Source organism: Cyclopterus lumpus, chromosome 25, assembly GCF_009769545.1.
Source record: "Cyclopterus lumpus isolate fCycLum1 chromosome 25, fCycLum1.pri, whole genome shotgun sequence".
Lineage (NCBI taxonomy): Eukaryota > Metazoa > Chordata > Actinopteri > Perciformes > Cyclopteridae > Cyclopterus > Cyclopterus lumpus.
The window spans coordinates 12,408,452-12,426,101 of NC_046990.1; the positions used below are offsets into that span (position 1 = coordinate 12,408,452).

The 17,650-nt window shown below is 44.4% G+C and overlaps 1 protein-coding gene across 3 annotated transcripts; it reads right to left on the reverse strand.

The window, feature by feature from the left end:
* Positions 1-1,154: 1,154 nt before the first annotated feature.
* On the reverse strand, positions 1,155-17,637 carry zmp:0000000881 (cytokinesis protein sepH). 3 transcript variants are annotated; one of them, XM_034528750.1, is made up of 7 exons: positions 17,484-17,637; positions 8,457-8,564; positions 5,628-5,735; positions 4,840-5,004; positions 4,184-4,322; positions 3,619-3,726; positions 1,155-2,914 (listed from the first exon to the last, which is right to left on the reverse strand). In XM_034528750.1, exons 2-7 carry the CDS (start codon positions 8,498-8,500, stop codon positions 1,841-1,843), a joined length of 1,638 nt encoding a protein of 545 aa, XP_034384641.1. In that variant the 5' UTR covers positions 8,501-8,564; positions 17,484-17,637; the 3' UTR covers positions 1,155-1,840. The 3 variants fall into 3 exon arrangements, with proteins under 3 accessions (XP_034384641.1, XP_034384640.1, XP_034384642.1); XM_034528749.1 differs by lacking the exon at positions 17,484-17,637 and having other exon boundaries at positions 8,457-10,060; XM_034528751.1 differs by lacking the exon at positions 17,484-17,637 and having other exon boundaries at positions 5,628-5,755; positions 8,457-10,059.
* Positions 17,638-17,650: the final 13 nt, after the last annotated feature.

A 17,650-nucleotide genomic window follows, 5' to 3' on the forward strand; every position in this document is an offset into this window, starting at 1 on the left:
GTCGCCTTTGTGTGATATCGTAAAATAGCCCCAAACTGATTTGATGCTCTGTATTTGGTGTTATTGTCTTCACTATCAATATGCATAACAGGCCACACAATAGTTGGACCGGTCAGTTTAAAACAGGTTTGCCCCACCCCCAGTGCAAATGTCAAGCTCCGCCTCTGCTGCCACACTGTCATGGCTTCCTGGTGGACTGACAACAGAGCCATTGTTAATGTTATTAGTAACACCTTTTTCCTACTAAGCCGATGCCTGCTGTGTGACAGGCCTTTAAAGCGTATACAACCTTCACGGTGAAGGCGATCTTCTCCATTGAAATGTGACATTTGTTATTGAAATGCATTGTTGGGAAATGGGTTGTCATTTCTCACTCAGCCGTACATGCAGTGGAGATTGTTGTCAAGCTGATGACGAGTAGAGCTTCTTTGGTTTTCTTCATTGTTCCTCGGCATACAATCACAAAAATCGTAATATTACAAAAATACAAAAGTCATCGAGACGACCCTAACATTATGTCACTAAAATATCTTAACTTCTCATGTATTTTAAGGTGGGTGTTACAAATATTGGACCTAATGAAAATCAGTTACACTTGTATTGTATTATAGTTTGCTACTAGTCCATGTTGTCTGATTCGGATTTTGGTAACTATTTCTGTACGACCCTCATTGTGGTGTTGGCTTCTTTTCATTACCGGCTCAGATCTTCTTATTACTAAAACAGCTAAAGTAATGACAATCTAATGAAAAAGTTGCAATAAATACAGGCATAATGCATTCCAAAGAAACAAAATGTATGAATTGAGATTTCTGAATTTATTTGCATACACACATAATGTATGAACCATGTTCACAGTCTTACGCATTTAGATTTAGCATTTTTCTTTTTTGGCAAAAGTAAGCGAGCTATCAATCAAACTCCAAAAATGGTTGAATGCATAATGACCATTATGCGCAACCAAAGCCATTTCAAGATGTCCTCGTATGTTTTTTTGTTCTTTCATGTGGGCAAAGAAAACAGGTGCCTACTGTAACTGAATCTCACATTACTCTTTAGTGCACTCTATAATAACATTTTAACCAGTGCACGCAATCCTTTTTGAGTTGTTGAGTACAACCCAACAATTAATGAGCAAACGGAGTCCGGTGAACTAAAGTTAGTTCTCAATATTTATTCAATAATAACAAGCAGAGTTAATGCTCCCGTACAGTTAAACGTGCACGGTCCTACATTGAACACCCAACCGGGTTGAGTGTCCAAGGAAAAGGCGCTTAAACAGAGTGCGCGGAAGCTTCATATAGGATTCCTCTTGTGAGGTCCCATTGGGTTAAAAGTCAAAACTGATGCAGACGGGGCAAGGTTTATTCCACGTCGTCCGGTAGGAGCACTAGGTACCTTCCACCCACACTGGCTTCACGTCCCGGCTTCTTCTTATCAGTGTGTGAGCATGTCGTCGGAGGGTGAAGGTGGGGGCATGATCGGAGCTGGTATAATTCAGTCTCGCAGGAGGGGTTGCCCTTGACTACTACTTTTTCTCCTTTGCCCCAGTTTAGATAAGGGCAGTGTGTGCGCTGGGACCGGGTGCTCCCTTATTTTGTCTTTTCCCACTGAGTTCGGCCTTGGGCTCTCGTAACTCGGCGGCGAACTTACGTGACCTTAACGCTAGGGTTCAATGCTGTGTGTGTTGTTTAGGCTGAAGCAAGCTAGTGTGCAGATTTACCTTAATGCTGTATTCAAATGCTCTATAAATGTGTTGTCTAGGCTGAAGCAAGCTGATGTGCAGATTTACCTTAATGCTGTATTAAAATGCTCTAAGGAAATCCTCAAATTCAATGTTTTACTTGCTATTAAACTTGATGTCGTCGAACTTGATTATCTTCCCGTCACGAGTCACCACCTCCTTCTGCTCCCATGTTTCAACCTCCCCGTTTTTCTCCTCAAAGCGCCGCACCACCACCCTCCCTGTTGTGGGCAGATTGCAGGGCAGGTCCTTGGCAGCCTCTTGGAACAACTTCATATTCTGGAAGTCTTGGGTAAGCTCTGCTCCGCTTGTCGGGACCAGAGCCTGGTTTTTGTTCCTGTCCTCTGTCCTCTGAGGGGAAGGATGGAGGTGCATTGCGGCTTGAGGCCGCAAAGCTTTAAATTCCGGTTTGGGTGAGCGTTCCCAATTCAGCGGTGATGGAGACTTGTTTTGTGGTAATGGGGCCCTGATCATTGGAGATGGGACCCTGTTCATTGGTGATGGGTCCCTGTTCATTGGTGATGGGTCCCTGTTCATTGGAGATGGGATCCTGTTCATTGGTGATGGGTCCCTGTTCATTGGAGATGGGATCCTGTTCATTGGTGATGGGTCCCTGTTCATTGGAGATGGGATCCTGTTCATTGGAGATGGGTCCCTGTTCATTGGAGATGGGACCCTGTTCATTGGAGATGGGTCCCTGTTCGCTGGAGACGCACCTCTGTCCACTGGTATTGGAGACGGGTTTCTGACAATGTGAGAAGAAGGTAGCTTAAGGTGGTCTTTTTGAACTGGTGTATTGGTGTCGGTGACGGCGGCTGCACCTGCGGCCTTTCGTATGTCACTAATGACCCCGCCCACGGAGGCCCTTAGAGTGGGGTTGGTTTCCACCATCCTACACACAGCTTGGCAGTATGGCTGATCCTGCATGATCGCCTTGATCTTGGCGGGACAGACGCTTGGTGTGTAAAGTCGAATCCGGGCACATAGCTCAGCGATGATCTTACCCAGGGCCCACACGTCTGAGCGCTGGTCCCTCTGGCTGAACCTCTGCAGCACCTCGGGGGCTGAGTAGGCCTCGTTCCCCATGTCCATGGCAGAGTTGAGGCCAAATCGGAAGAACTTAGCCAGTCCCAGGTCGATGATGACGGCTCTGTTCGTATCGTGCTCCACCTGGAGGACAAATTATGTTTAGTCTGTTTCCAATATCGTCTTATAAAATTGCAAAAAGGCCATCAGCAAGTCACAGAAGATACAATACAAGTCATTTAGCTGACGCTATCCAAAGCCATCAGCAAGTCACAGAAGATACAATACAAGTCATTTAGCTGACGCTATCCAAAGCCATCAGCAAGTCACAGAAGATACAATACATGTCATTTAGCTGACGCTATCCAAAGCGACTTACAATCATGTTACATTCATACACTGTAGAACAGCTCCAGGGAACAACTCAGGGACACATCGACCAGGGTGGGGATTGAACCGTCAAACCCCTGATTGAAAGACGGACCTGCTAACCACTGACCCACAGTCGTTTGACTCATGCTAGCAGCTCCATCATCTTAGTTTACTGGTTTAGCACGGTAACAGATTTCATGTTTCTTGCTGAGGACTCATTGCTTGTTTTTTTTTTGCATTGGCTTGTGTGTTTCTTAAATTGCAGCGCATTGAGCTCTCTCAGCCAGTGTAGAACATCTTTCATGTAACTCTGTTTTCTGGTATCTGTCTGCAGTAATCAGGTGCCCAAGCAGAATGCCATGACACAATGTAAGTAGCTAATTTCATTCTTTTTGACTGCAGAATGGCAGCACTTTTCACACCTGTCGACAGGTTAACATGAACCCTTCGTACAGTCTGCGTGGGCCTCCACTCACCATGATGTTTTCAGGCTTGAGGTCTTGATGGACAATATCTTTGGAGTGGAGGTGAAGCAGCCCTTCACACATGCCCAGGATGATAGTGCCTTTAACAGAAGGGGACACCTGCAGAGGCACATATGAGATCAACTTTAGCTGGACTGGCATCAAGTATCTCAAACATAAAACATAAACCAATTTCCTCATACTGAGTTGCACACCTGGCCTCGCCTGAATAAAACGGCTTTTCTGAAGGTAACAGAGCGTGACGTGAATCTATATTTGTCCAGATTTCAGTCATGAACCTCAAGCATGAGATAATATTATGATGACTGAGACTGAGATTTAGTCCTTATAAGAAGGAGATTTGTATCCTAAACTGATGCACAATACAAATGTCCATGGTGACCTTTCTTATTTAGTGCAAACCGTTCGTACTCAGACTTTAAAACATGTAGTGTGTTCTTAGCGTCACACATTTATAAGAAGCAAATGTGGCTTCACAATTGTTTGTACTGTAGGTCTTATTTTCCCTAAGGTAACCTGGGATCATATGCCTTTTGTCTGTGGATGATAACGTTACCTGTATTTTAGACTTTGACGCTTTGAAGATGGTGGTCTCCAAGTCCTCTCCCGAGATAAACTCTAGAGGAATGATCCATTTTCCATCTTTGAGATTGATATTGCCCAGAAGCTTCACAATGTTGGGATGATTTGCCTTGCTGCAGATAAGTGGGAGCAAGTCATGCAGGGAAAGAGAAATTGACAAATTTGCACGAATGAGGAACCAAAAAAAATAAAAAAAATAAAAGGCACTTCATATAAAAAAAACTTTTACAAATACTTTCTTGGAAATACATCATCAGTTTAATAATAGATTATTCACAATCAAAGAAAGATATGACCAATGTCAATATTGACACCCGGTAACAACACTGGGTATTTTTATTTATTTTATTGTACTGTAATTATCTATTGTACTGCATGAGACCAGAGGAGTTGAAATATTAATGCTCCCGGCACACATTTTCAATAATTTCTTTTTAGCTTTTGTTTCTGTCTCTCTTTTGTGATGGAGGAATTTGTGCTCTGGCATTAAAAGTATATAGCTCTGACAATTCTGGAAATGTTGTGTCCTACCTTATAACATCGTAAGAATTTCTCAGTACTCCCTTTAAATACTTTTACTCTTCAACTCATTTTTAATCTGCTAACATTATAAAAAACAGTTGTGCTTACTTGTAGACTGCACACTCTCTCTCCAGGTCCTTCTTGTTGATGAAGTGATGGGGGACCTTCTTTATAGCGGCCCAGGTATCGTTGTACTTCTGCTTGTACACCTTCCCAAAGGAGCCCTCTGCCAGAGTGCTGGTGGAGTACGCCATGAAGGCCGCGGCGGGATGACTGCAGAGTGAGGGTGAGCTCATTTTAATAATCATGTTGAAGCTCAGACCAAACAATGATGATGTTAAATGTTAAAAACACTAAACTGCAGAAAAAACTGATTTCCTGCACGAAATGCCAGTTTGTTGAAAAACACACTTTATTCTTTTATGTGATCAGAAATGTTGATTGAATATTTTTGATGCTCTCTCGTAGATATCCTGATGTTCTTGTTTTGCAGCTTCACTAAGTTTTGTCAATGTTGCAGTGATTTTTGGGACTTTCCTCTTTGTCACCTTGCATAATACTTCCATGTTTGTGGCTGTATTTCCACTGCGCAACATATTGTTATTTGTACACTATTACACCTATCTAATAGAGTATCTAATGTTATAGTTTAAGCCATCCAACAGTTTACATGGAATATAAGTGGCTTTACTTTACAAGCTTAATAATCTAATATGTGACATTAGTATAATTTAAATGGATGGATTAGTTTTAGGTATTGCTAATTTTACTTAAGTAAAATAACTCAATACTTCCAGAGGACACAACGAGTTCAAAAGGTTCTGAGTAAATGTCATTTAAATGTTCCAAAAGGGAATACATCTACATTGTCCTTTGTGCCACAGAAATCTGCTTACCTTTGTTGCTGTAGAGGGAAAGCTGCCGCGTCAAGTCTGAGCATGGAGGCACATAGTTGCCTCTCTTTATACCTGTTCCACGCCTCCTTCTTGTATCCTGCCCATGGCCTGAAACGAAGCAGACGGGCCTGAGCGGCAATGTGCCACAGACAACATAAAGTATGTAATGTGGAACCAATGAGAGGAGAACATGGCTGATGAACAGCAGGGCATGTGACTGTGGATGAGGTCGCACTGAGGCAGCCAATATGAGGGAGAGGGGGTTTTCCCACACACATGACCAGGTAGAAAATACAGGAGCAGCACCTCCAAAACAATCTAATGGAGTCGCTCTAATATAGTGGTTGGACTGAAACAGTTGGCACACTCTTAAGAGCCTCCTCTCCGAGGAACACTACTGCCTTTTGGGACGTTCTCCCTCCGAAACCAACGACAGCATCAGTGCTTTTAGCAAATTCCCCCAAACAACACATGTTTACGTTGAAGTGACAAGTGACAAGTCCTCTCACGGCTATAGTAGTTATGACGAGAGTGAAATGTCTCCACAACTCCGACCTGAGTCTGTGTTTGTTGATGCTCAGACCAAACAATGATGATGTTACATGTTAAAAACACTAAACTGCAGAAAAAACTGATTTCCTGCACGAAATGCCAGTTTGTTGAAAAACACGTTTTATTCTTTTATGTGATCAGAAATGTTGATTTTTGATGCTCTCTCGTAGATATCCTGCTGTTCTTGTTTTGCAGCTTCACTAAGTTTTGTCAATGTTGCAGTGATTTTTGGGACTTTCCTCTTTGTCACCTTGCATAATACTTCCATGTTTGTGGCTGTATTTCCACTGCGCAACATATTGTTATTTGTACACTATTACACCTATCTAATACAGTATCTAATGTTATAGTTTAAGCCATCCAACAGTTTACATGGAATATAAGTGGCTTTACTTTACAAGCTTAATAATCTAATATGTGACATTAGTATAATTTAAATGGATGGATTAGTTTTAGGTATTGCTAATTTTACTTAAGTAAAATAACTCAATACTTCTTCCACTACTAATATAATGAGTTTCACCAGCTTTTTACTTAACCACAGAGCCATGTGTTGAACTGTCAAATGTCTCTCCATGTACCGTCTGTCTTATACAAGCTTTTCTTTAAGCACGACCAGACCTGTCAACTGTCTGTCAAAGCAAATCAGTTGAATTTAGCAGGAATAATTCCTAGTCTTACACAACCTCCATTGAGTAAGACTGGTTCTGGGATACTTCAGACAGCCAGCGGCTGATCATCTGACCGTACTGGCATGTAGTTTCACTTCATTTAAATAAACATTTCAATCGCTAAACAGGTTAGAGACGCAATGTGAGCAGTGATTAAAAGAAGTCTGGAACCAGTATATCCTGAATCGTGAAGTAACTTACTACCAACGAATCCCGAACATAAATAAATAAAGCAAGAAAGCAGCTCACCCCAGTGGCCAAATGACCCCTAACTGAGCCTGTTGTGTAAACTACAGCTCCCATCTTGATCTAAACAGACATGCTTTTCGTCTTAAGAACTTGGAAGCGTGGCCTCCAGTCAATATTCTGCTGCACATTTAGCAAAGACAGCTGTGTGTTGTAAAACCGAGGCTTTTGGTTGTTGTTTTTGCATCAGCTGGAGCATAATGTTGGCAGCACATGGAAAAAGGAAAAGGCATGTTTAAGTTCCAGCCAATAGCTTGAGAATAAATACTGTCAGATACTATGATTATTCATTGTCACAGTCACCTTACAGTCAATTAATATCCACATGGACAGTGTAAGATTCGTGTTCAAAGCTCCGGGTCCCGTGGCCGCAGGAAATTCAGGATTCGAGTTAAAGTTTAACAATATTTAATGGCAAAGATAATACTCATGTAGCGTTCACGATCGTGGGGCCAGAAAGGAGGAACTCTCCACAGACGGACTGCAGCTCCCAGGGAGCCACAGACCGGGGCTGTCTCGAGTCTCCAGACCAGTAGAACCATGTCTCCAGACCAGTAGAACCATGTCTCCAGACCAGTAGAACCTTGTCTCCAGACCAGTAGAACCATGTCTCCAGTCCAGTAGAACCTTGTCTCCAGACCAGTAGAACCATGTCTCCCCAGAACAAATGCTCGGCTATTAGTATGGTCATGCAAATGAATTCACACCTAAAGGTTAGTTCCATTGGTCAGTTCAAAGGATGCCGCAATTCTGTTCGCTACGCCAATTAGTAAACAGGCGAGGTCAAAGCTCACTCTTCCGGTCAAGGACAGGAAGTTCCCCTTCACAATAAAACCCTATTATCCTGCCTTCCGAATAAAAGCAACACATTAGGTTTCAATCGGCATCCATTTTAACTATTGTCTAAACAATAAAACATTCATTCATTCTCATGCATCATACAGTTAATCATTACATTTGTCATTAAAACAGAATAATAAAACAGTGATCCTCTCTTATGTTTCACAATACATTCCTCCAGAATATTCCTCATAATATCCCAAATTAATTATCATATCTTTCTTTATGTATTAATTTAAAACATAAACTTCTCTTATCTACATGTGCAAATATATATAAAATCCACTACAACCTAACAACAGACTGAGGATGTTAGAAAAAAACATTCAAACACACAAAAGGCAACCCCATACTGTTCAATAAAGATCTTTGTGGAGCAATTAGAACCTCTTGAAGTGTTATCTAGTTGATCCAGAGCCAGAGGACACAACGAGTTCAAAAGGTTCTGAGTAAATGTCATTTAAATGTTCCAAAAGGGAATACATCTACATTGTCCTTTGTGCCACAGAAATCTGCTTACCTTTGTTGCTGTAGAGGGAAAGCTGCCGCGTCAAGTCTGAGCATGGAGGCACATAGTTGCCTCTCTTTATACCTGTTCCACGCCTCCTTCTTGTATCCTGCCCATGGCCTGAAACGAAGCAGACGGGCCTGAGCGGCAATGTGCCACAGACAACATAAAGTATGTAATGTGGAACCAATGAGAGGAGAACATGGCTGATGAACAGCAGGGCATGTGACTGTGGATGAGGTCGCACTGAGGCAGCCAATATGAGGGAGAGGGGGTTTTCCCACACACATGACCAGGTAGAAAATACAGGAGCAGCACCTCCAAAACAATCTAATGGAGTCGCTCTAATATAGTGGTTGGACTGAAACAGTTGGCACACTCTTAAGAGCCTCCTCTCCGAGGAACACTACTGCCTTTTGGGACGTTCTCCCTCCGAAACCAACGACAGCATCAGTGCTTTTAGCAAATTCCCCCAAACAACACATGTTTACGTTGAAGTGACAAGTGACAAGTCCTCTCACGGCTATAGTAGTTATGACGAGAGTGAAATGTCTCCACAACTCCGACCTGAGTCTGTGTTTGTTGATGCTCAGACCAAACAATGATGATGTTACATGTTAAAAACACTAAACTGCAGAAAAAACTGATTTCCTGCACGAAATGCCAGTTTGTTGAAAAACACGTTTTATTCTTTTATGTGATCAGAAATGTTGATTTTTGATGCTCTCTCGTAGATATCCTGCTGTTCTTGTTTTGCAGCTTCACTAAGTTTTGTCAATGTTGCAGTGATTTTTGGGACTTTCCTCTTTGTCACCTTGCATAATACTTCCATGTTTGTGGCTGTATTTCCACTGCGCAACATATTGTTATTTGTACACTATTACACCTATCTAATACAGTATCTAATGTTATAGTTTAAGCCATCCAACAGTTTACATGGAATATAAGTGGCTTTACTTTACAAGCTTAATAATCTAATATGTGACATTAGTATAATTTAAATGGATGGATTAGTTTTAGGTATTGCTAATTTTACTTAAGTAAAATAACTCAATACTTCTTCCACTACTAATATAATGAGTTTCACCAGCTTTTTACTTAACCACAGAGCCATGTGTTGAACTGTCAAATGTCTCTCCATGTACCGTCTGTCTTATACAAGCTTTTCTTTAAGCACGACCAGACCTGTCAACTGTCTGTCAAAGCAAATCAGTTGAATTTAGCAGGAATAATTCCTAGTCTTACACAACCTCCATTGAGTAAGACTGGTTCTGGGATACTTCAGACAGCCAGCGGCTGATCATCTGACCGTACTGGCATGTAGTTTCACTTCATTTAAATAAACATTTCAATCGCTAAACAGGTTAGAGACGCAATGTGAGCAGTGATTAAAAGAAGTCTGGAACCAGTATATCCTGAATCGTGAAGTAACTTACTACCAACGAATCCCGAACATAAATAAATAAAGCAAGAAAGCAGCTCACCCCAGTGGCCAAATGACCCCTAACTGAGCCTGTTGTGTAAACTACAGCTCCCATCTTGATCTAAACAGACATGCTTTTCGTCTTAAGAACTTGGAAGCGTGGCCTCCAGTCAATATTCTGCTGCACATTTAGCAAAGACAGCTGTGTGTTTGGACGGCTAGTAGCTAATTCAGTTTAGAGTTTAGAAATGCATTAGGGGGTCCAGAACCCCTTCTTTCCATTTTATTATTCATTCATTTTTATTTGAGATAGGAAGTGTAGGGTTTGTCAAGTTACACTATGATTTACTTTGTGCTTCTTCAATGCATTAAGAGATATATTTAGGTTAAAACTTACAAACGGTCTGCTCACTCGTGTATTGAGAGCGGTCGGCTGGAGATCATCATGGAATTAAATGTGCCTCTCTCTTTCTTTTTCCCCCGGTGTGTTGGACATGATGAAATCCTAAGATTTCACCCATCCATTCATTTTTGGTGGTCAGTGATAGTCAGGTATCAATTACTTTTGGAAATGGTATGAGAGACAAAGTAGAGCAACAACAGGAAATGAGGGGAGAGAGAAGGAGAATAATCTTCCAAAAAAAGGTCCCTGTTCTGGGCAATAATGTGGACGTTGTGGTTCATGGTCGGCGCTTTAACCTCTCGCCCACCAGGGCGCCAATAGTTTTGTTAATAATCAATTACAGCCTTACTTGTAATTTGTGTTTTATTCTAATTACCAAAGGTTAGCATCCTTACATGCTAAACTAAGATTGGGAACATGGTACTTGCTTATCATCAGCATGTTAGTATTGTTAATGTGAGCGCTAGCATGGTGCTTGTGGTTGTTGGTGGAAGAGCATACTGTACAAATGATCTAATTATGGACTTCCAGCAGGACACAAGGAACTGGAGTAGAGCGTTGGTGAGACAGGGGAAACTAATCAGGACAGATAGGAATATATATATATTATATATTCATATAACAGTGTGACAGTAGTTCCATCACGTCAAAAAGCTGGTGACACAATGAGAAGTATCTGCTTCCTGTTGCAACCACAGCCTTGAAGAGCCAGCCCAAGTCTCTTTTGTTTTCCAGTATAGCTTTTCTTTATGTTTATGTCTTCTAACATCTTTATGTAGGCCTCACAATAACATTGTACTTTTACCGTGCCACAAAAGAAAATTAATTTGGGGATATTAAACTATGGGAATAGTAGGATATATATTATATAGAGGCCAAATATTTAAAAAAAACTCTAAACTTCTATAAAAAAGAACCCCACAAAATTCTGTTTTTAAAAATGACTTAATCTTCTTTAAAGTGGACTAACATGGTTTAAGTAAAGGTTAAAGAAACAAATAAAACACACATAGTAAATTAAATATTCTTTCCACCAGATGGAGATCTTGCATTCAAATTTGTTTATTGGGGAGAAAACCCATTTCCTGGTTGTCCATTGCATTGGCAAAACAAGTTGTTTGCAACATCAGAACTTCTTTTCACTTTCTCAGTTGACACAAAATGACCCACCAAGGGACTACTTTCTTCATCCTCGATCACAAAGTAAGTTTGTTTATTTAAATTCCATCATTTGACCGCTTTGTGGAGTAGGAAAGCTTGTTCTTTATGTTTCTGCTGCATGTTTCATTCATTCTCGACCTGTGAACCGACTTCGACAAGATGTCAGTCTGTTTGTGCCGTCTAAGGACTAAACCCACATAGTTTTTGATCAAATCACAGTTTCAGTTTACTACAGTTGTCAGTTAGCTGGTAAACAAACAACATGAGAAGCATGTGTCACAGTAATGATGTTGCAATGATGCGTACAAAATTCTATATTGCTACTTCTATTTAGTTTATATGGATCAACATTAGAGTGTAAATATTTTCATCAGCAGAAGAGATTATTAAAAAAATAAAAGAATAAAAAAATGCCTATACTTTGACTATTCTCTCTGGTAATTTAATGTGATCAGTGCTTAAGACCCAAACAAAAACATATTGTTGTGTAAATAATAACCCCAGTTAGTAGTTTCACATGTTCTCAATGTTTTACTCTTGAAGCCTACACACCCAGGAGAGCTTGTTAGTTTCTTTGCTTGTCTTGTTTGGATGAATCTGCATGTCTCTGCATTGCGGGATCAGTGTTTCCATTATTCCAAGTACATTTTGATTTCCTGTTTTAATTTATATTCCTTTTTTTCCTATGACAGCGATGCTGGCCTCTCCTCCAACATGGAGTACAGATGAAATGATTTCACACTAAAAGAGCTTTGCCTGTAGCAGAAAAAGACAGCTCTGTGATGCCTATTCCTAAAGAGAATCTAGACATCCGTGATTGCTCTGCAATGCCCGCGAAGCTCTGGCATGCTGCTGGCCCAAAGCCACACCATGTGTTTGCTGAAGGGCGGGTCATCCAACTGTCCACTGCGGTTGTGGTTCAAAGCACCTCTCCACCACGAACAGTCAGAGAGCCGAGAAGAGGAAATGTTCAAGGTGGCATCCATCACAGATGGGCCGCCACATGCAGAGCAGGTGGGAGAAGAAAGCTGCTCCAAGATGGACACCGGACCAACATGTCCACCACTGGCTGCTGGAGCAGGAAGAATAAGCAACCAGCTCAGGAAAAGAGCTGCTGGGAAGTACCGGAAATCCATCCATCCATCCATTATCACCCGCTTATCCGGGGTCGGGTCGCGGTGGCAGCAGGTTCAGCAGGCCGACCCAGGCTTCCCTCTCACCCGCAGCACTTTCCAGCTCATTCTGGGGGATCCCGAGGCGTTCCAAGGCCAGCCGGGAGATATAATCCCTCCAGCGTGTCCTCGGTCTTCCCCGGGGCCTCCTACCAGTTGGACGTGCCCGGAAAACCTCTAATGGGAGGCGTCCAGGAGGCATCCTAACTAGATGCCCGAACCACCTCAGCTGACTCCTTTCGACACGAAGGAGCAGCGACTCGACTCCAAGCTCCCCCCTGATGTCCGAGCTCCTTACCCTATCTCTAAGGCTGAGCCCGGCCACCCTACGGAGGAAGCTCATTTCGGCCGCTTGTATCCGAGATCTCGTTCTTTCGGTCACGACCCAGAGTTCGTGACCATAGGTGAGGGTTGGAACGTAGACCGACCAGTAAATGGAGAGCTTTGCCTTCCGGCTCAGCTCCCTCTTCACTAAGACGGACCGGTACAGCGCCTGTTTTACTGCTGCAGCCGCACCGATCCGCCTGTCGATCTCCCGCTCCACCTTACCCTCACTCGTGAACAAGACCCCGAGATACTTGAACTCCTTCGCTTGGGGTAGGCAGTTTGCCCCCACCTGGAGGGAGCAATCCGCCGGTTTCCGGCAGAGCACCATGGTCTCAGATTTGGAGGTGCTAACTCTCATCCCTGCCGCTTCGCACTCGGCTGCAAAACGCCCCAGTGAATGCTGGAGGTCACGGTCCGAGGAGGCAAACAGGACCACATCATCCGCAAACAGCAGAGAGGCGATCCCGAGACTCCCGAACCGGATCCTCTCCGCCCCCTGGCTGCGCCTAGATATCCTGTCCATGAAGGTCACGAACAGGACCGGTGATAAAGGGCAGCCCTGGCGGAGGCCAACACCCACCGGGAACGTGTCTGACTTACTACCGAGGAGACGAACACAGCTCCTACTGCAGGCGTACAGAGACCGGATGGCCCGTGCCAACGGGTCCGGCACCCCATACTCCCGCAGCACCCCCCACAAAAACCCCCGAGGGACCCGGTCGAAAGCCTTCTCCAGGTCTACAAAGCACATGTAAACTGGTTGGGCAAACTCCCAGGACCCCTCCAGTAATCTTGCGAGGGTAAAGAGCTGGTCCACTGTTCCACGACCGGGACGGAATCCGCACTGTTCATCCTGAATCTGAGGTTCGACAAGTGGTCGGAGCCTCCTCTCCAGCACCCTGGCATAAGCTTTTCCCGGGAGGCTGAGCAGTGTGATACCACGATAGTTCGAGCACACTCTCCGGTCCCCCTTCTTGAAGATGGGAACCACCACCCCGGTCTGCCAGTCCATGGGCACTGTTCCCGACCCCCATGCGACACTGAAAAGGCGTGTCAACCAAGACAGCCCAACAATGTCCAGCGCTTTCAGCATCTCAGGGCGGATCTCATCCACCCCTGGCGCCTTGCCACCAAGGAGCTTTTTGACTACCTTAGCGACCTCTGCCAGGGATATGGGTGAATCCACCCCAAAGTCTTCCGGCGCTGCCCCCTCTCCGGGGGACATGTTGGCCGGGTTTAGGAGTTCCTCAAAGTGCTCTTTCCACCGCCCGACGATGTCCCCAGTCCGGGTCAGCAGTTCCCCCCCCCTGCTGAGAACAGCCTGGGGTAGACCCTGCTTTCCCTTCCTGAGCCGTCGGATGGTTTGCCAGAACTTCCTTGAGGCCAACCGAAAGTCCTTCTCCATGGCCTCCCCGAACTCCTCCCATGCCCGAGTTTTAGCCTCCGCGACCATCGTCGCTGCAGCCCTTTTGGCCCGCCGGTACCCGTCAGCTGCTTCAGGAGACCCCTGGGCCAGCCAGGCCCGAAAGGCCTCCTTCTTCAGTTTGACGGCTACCCTCACCCCCCGTGTCCACCACCGGGTTCTAGGGTTGCCGCCACGACAGGCACCGATGACCTTCCGGCCACAGCCCCGAGCAGCCGCGTCCACAATAGAGGCTTTGAACAAGGTCCACTCGGATTCCATGTCCCCAGCCTCCCTCGGGATTTGTGAGAAGTTCTTCCGGAGGTGGGAGTTGAAGACCTCCCGGACAGGATCCTCTGCCAGACGTTCCCAGTTCACCCTCACTACACGTTTGGGCTTGCCAGGTCTCTCTAGCCGAGTCCCCCGCCATCTGATCCAACTCACCACCAGGTGGTGATCAGTTGACAGCTCTGCTCCTCTCTTCACCCGAGTGTCCAAGACATACGGCCGCAGATCAGATGATACGATTACAAAGTCGATCATTGATCTCCGGCCTAAGGTGTTCTGGTACCAGGTACACTTATGAGCCACCTTATGTTCGAACATGGTGTTCGTTATGGACAAACTGTGGCTAGCACAGAAGTCCAACAACAAAACACCATTCGGGTTCAGATCGGGCAAGCCGTTCCTCCCAATCACGCCCCGCCAGGTTTCTCTGTCATTGCCCACGTGAGCGTTGAAGTCTCCCAGGAGAACTATGGAGTCGGCAGGCGGCGCCCTTTCCAGGACCCCTCCCACCGACTCCAAGAAGGCCGGATACTCCGAAATGCTGTTCGGTGCATAAGCACAAACAACAGTCAGAGCCTTACTCCCCGCAACCCGTAGGCGCAGGGAGGCGACCCTCTCGTTCCCCGGGGAAAACTCCAACACAGCGGCGCTCAGCCGGGGGCTCGTGAGTATCCCCACTCCCGCCCGGCGCCTCTCACCCTGGGCAACTCCAGAAAAGGACAAAGTCCAACCCTTCTCCAGGAGCTTGGTTCCAGAGCCCGTGCTGTGCGTGGAGGTGAGCCCAACTATATCTAGCTGGTACCGCTCCACCTCCTGCACCAGCTCCGGCTCTTTCCCCGCTAGTGAGGTGACGTTCCACGTCCCTAGAGCTAGTCTATGCTGCCGGCGATCGGCCCGCCCAGGTCTCCCGCCTGGCCCGCCGCCCGGTCTACATAGCACCCGACCCCGATAATTCACCCTGCGGGTGGTGGGTCCACAGGGTGACAGCTGCTCCATGTTGTTCTTTCGGGCTGAGCCCGACCGGGCCCCATGGGCGAAAGCCCGGCCACCAGACGCTCGCCGACGAGCTCCCCTCCTGGGTCTGGCTCCGGGAGGGTGCCCCGGTTTCCCTTGTCCGGGCAAGGTGGCTACAATCCGTGGGCTGCTATTCATCAGGGTTTATTGAACCGCTCTTAGTCTGGGCTCTCCCCCGAGACCTGTTTGCCTTGGGAGACCCTACCAGGGGCTGACGCCCCGGACAACATAGCTCCCAGGATCACTGAGCCACTCAAACTCCTCCACCACGTTAAGGTGGCGATTCATAATTTAAATGTAATTCCTTATTTTAATCAGATAGAGTAATACAGTGGTATTTAATTAATATACACTCAGTTGGTACTTTTTCTTTTCACTAATAATGAGATTATTTCAAAATAAATTCTGTTTTTACACCACAGATCTTTCTCATCATAGTTTGAGGTGGAATTCATTATATTTAGAGGCGTTTCTTTTTATTATTCTCTATTTACAAACATTAGGTTGGCAGAATATTACAAGCACCTCTCAAAATATTATCCCAACCAGTTCAGCACATCACTATGACCTCAATACCAAAACATTTAAAATGTAGACTTGATGGTAGAACCGGATTTGGATCCGACACTAATACACAAATAAAGTGGCCACTAAGTGTATAACTCTTGTGTCTCAGTTATACGTAATGAACTGTATAATAAGTGTAATACTACTCATACATTTTTCATTTGTTTTGTCTGTATCTGCAGTGTACCTTCTGTGTTGGATGGCATTCATGCTTGCTGTCTCCGAGGGTCTTCCTGGTACGTCGTGAATAGAATGCAGTTCCTGTATTTATTTATTTACTTACGTGCATTTCTTATATAATATCGCACTCCATTGATTTGAGCAGTGATGCACAGTGTTTCCAGAATGCTCTGTAATCTCTACAGCTGTTCGCCATTGCTCTGCATGCCGTGACATATCCAGGATTGTCAGGAAATGTCAGGAAATGTAATGTTTTAAGTGATTTATTATGGTGGAAGAAGTACTCAGGTAACATCTAACTTGAGTAGAAGTAACACCACAGTGTAGAAATATGAGTTGAAGTGATGTATCCATTTTTTTATATACTGAAGTAAAAGGTACAAATGTAGATCTATAGTTGCTTTAAACAGAATTGCCCACTTTTTAATAGTATAAATTGGATTGTAATTATTGATGCATTAATGTGGCAGCTGGTAAATATTTACTCTATTTACTGCATCTATAATAATGTATTTTGTAATAATAATATGTTAATATTATTATTAATGATATGTTAATATTATTATTAATGTTAATAATCTGAATCTGCAATGTAACTGACTGGCAAATAATTTATTGCGGTGAAGTATAAGGTAACGAAAAATTGACTTAAATGTCCTTCAATGTTCTTTGGTTCCCCTATTTTAGTTTGTCTGTTCTGCTTTATTTTTTATTTGTATTTTTCTATTCCATTATTGTGCTCATTGCCTACATGGCATGGTCTCTTGCACGTGTACACGCGCAGCCTAATGCACGTTCACTCCCTCCCCCACACGCACGCGCGCACACAAACGAACTGAACATTACAAACAGTGGTTCTTTGATGTCGTTATCAGTGTCTGGGTCGTACCAAATAGCAGAGGGTCGGTGGGGGGTTAACGTCATTTCTTGGTCAAATTGCCAAAAACCGTAGCGAACACATATGTTGTCAAAGTATAAGTTTCGTATTTTTAAAATTCGTCCTGCTCTTATAAAATGAGTCTTTGGGGTCTAATCCACCGTCGCCCAAAACACAACAACAACAACCCGAAACCCGTGTTACGCAACCGGTCTGGAAGCTCACCTGTTGGCTGAGCGGCTGAGGTGGGGCGTTCAGGTACTGCTCCTGGCTTCCAACGCACACAGACACAAAATGGAGCGGACGCTACCTGGCTGAGGACAACTACAGTTACTCTGAATGTTATGCACGAGCTGAAGTTGTATTCGTGTAGTTAAGGAAGTCATCATAAG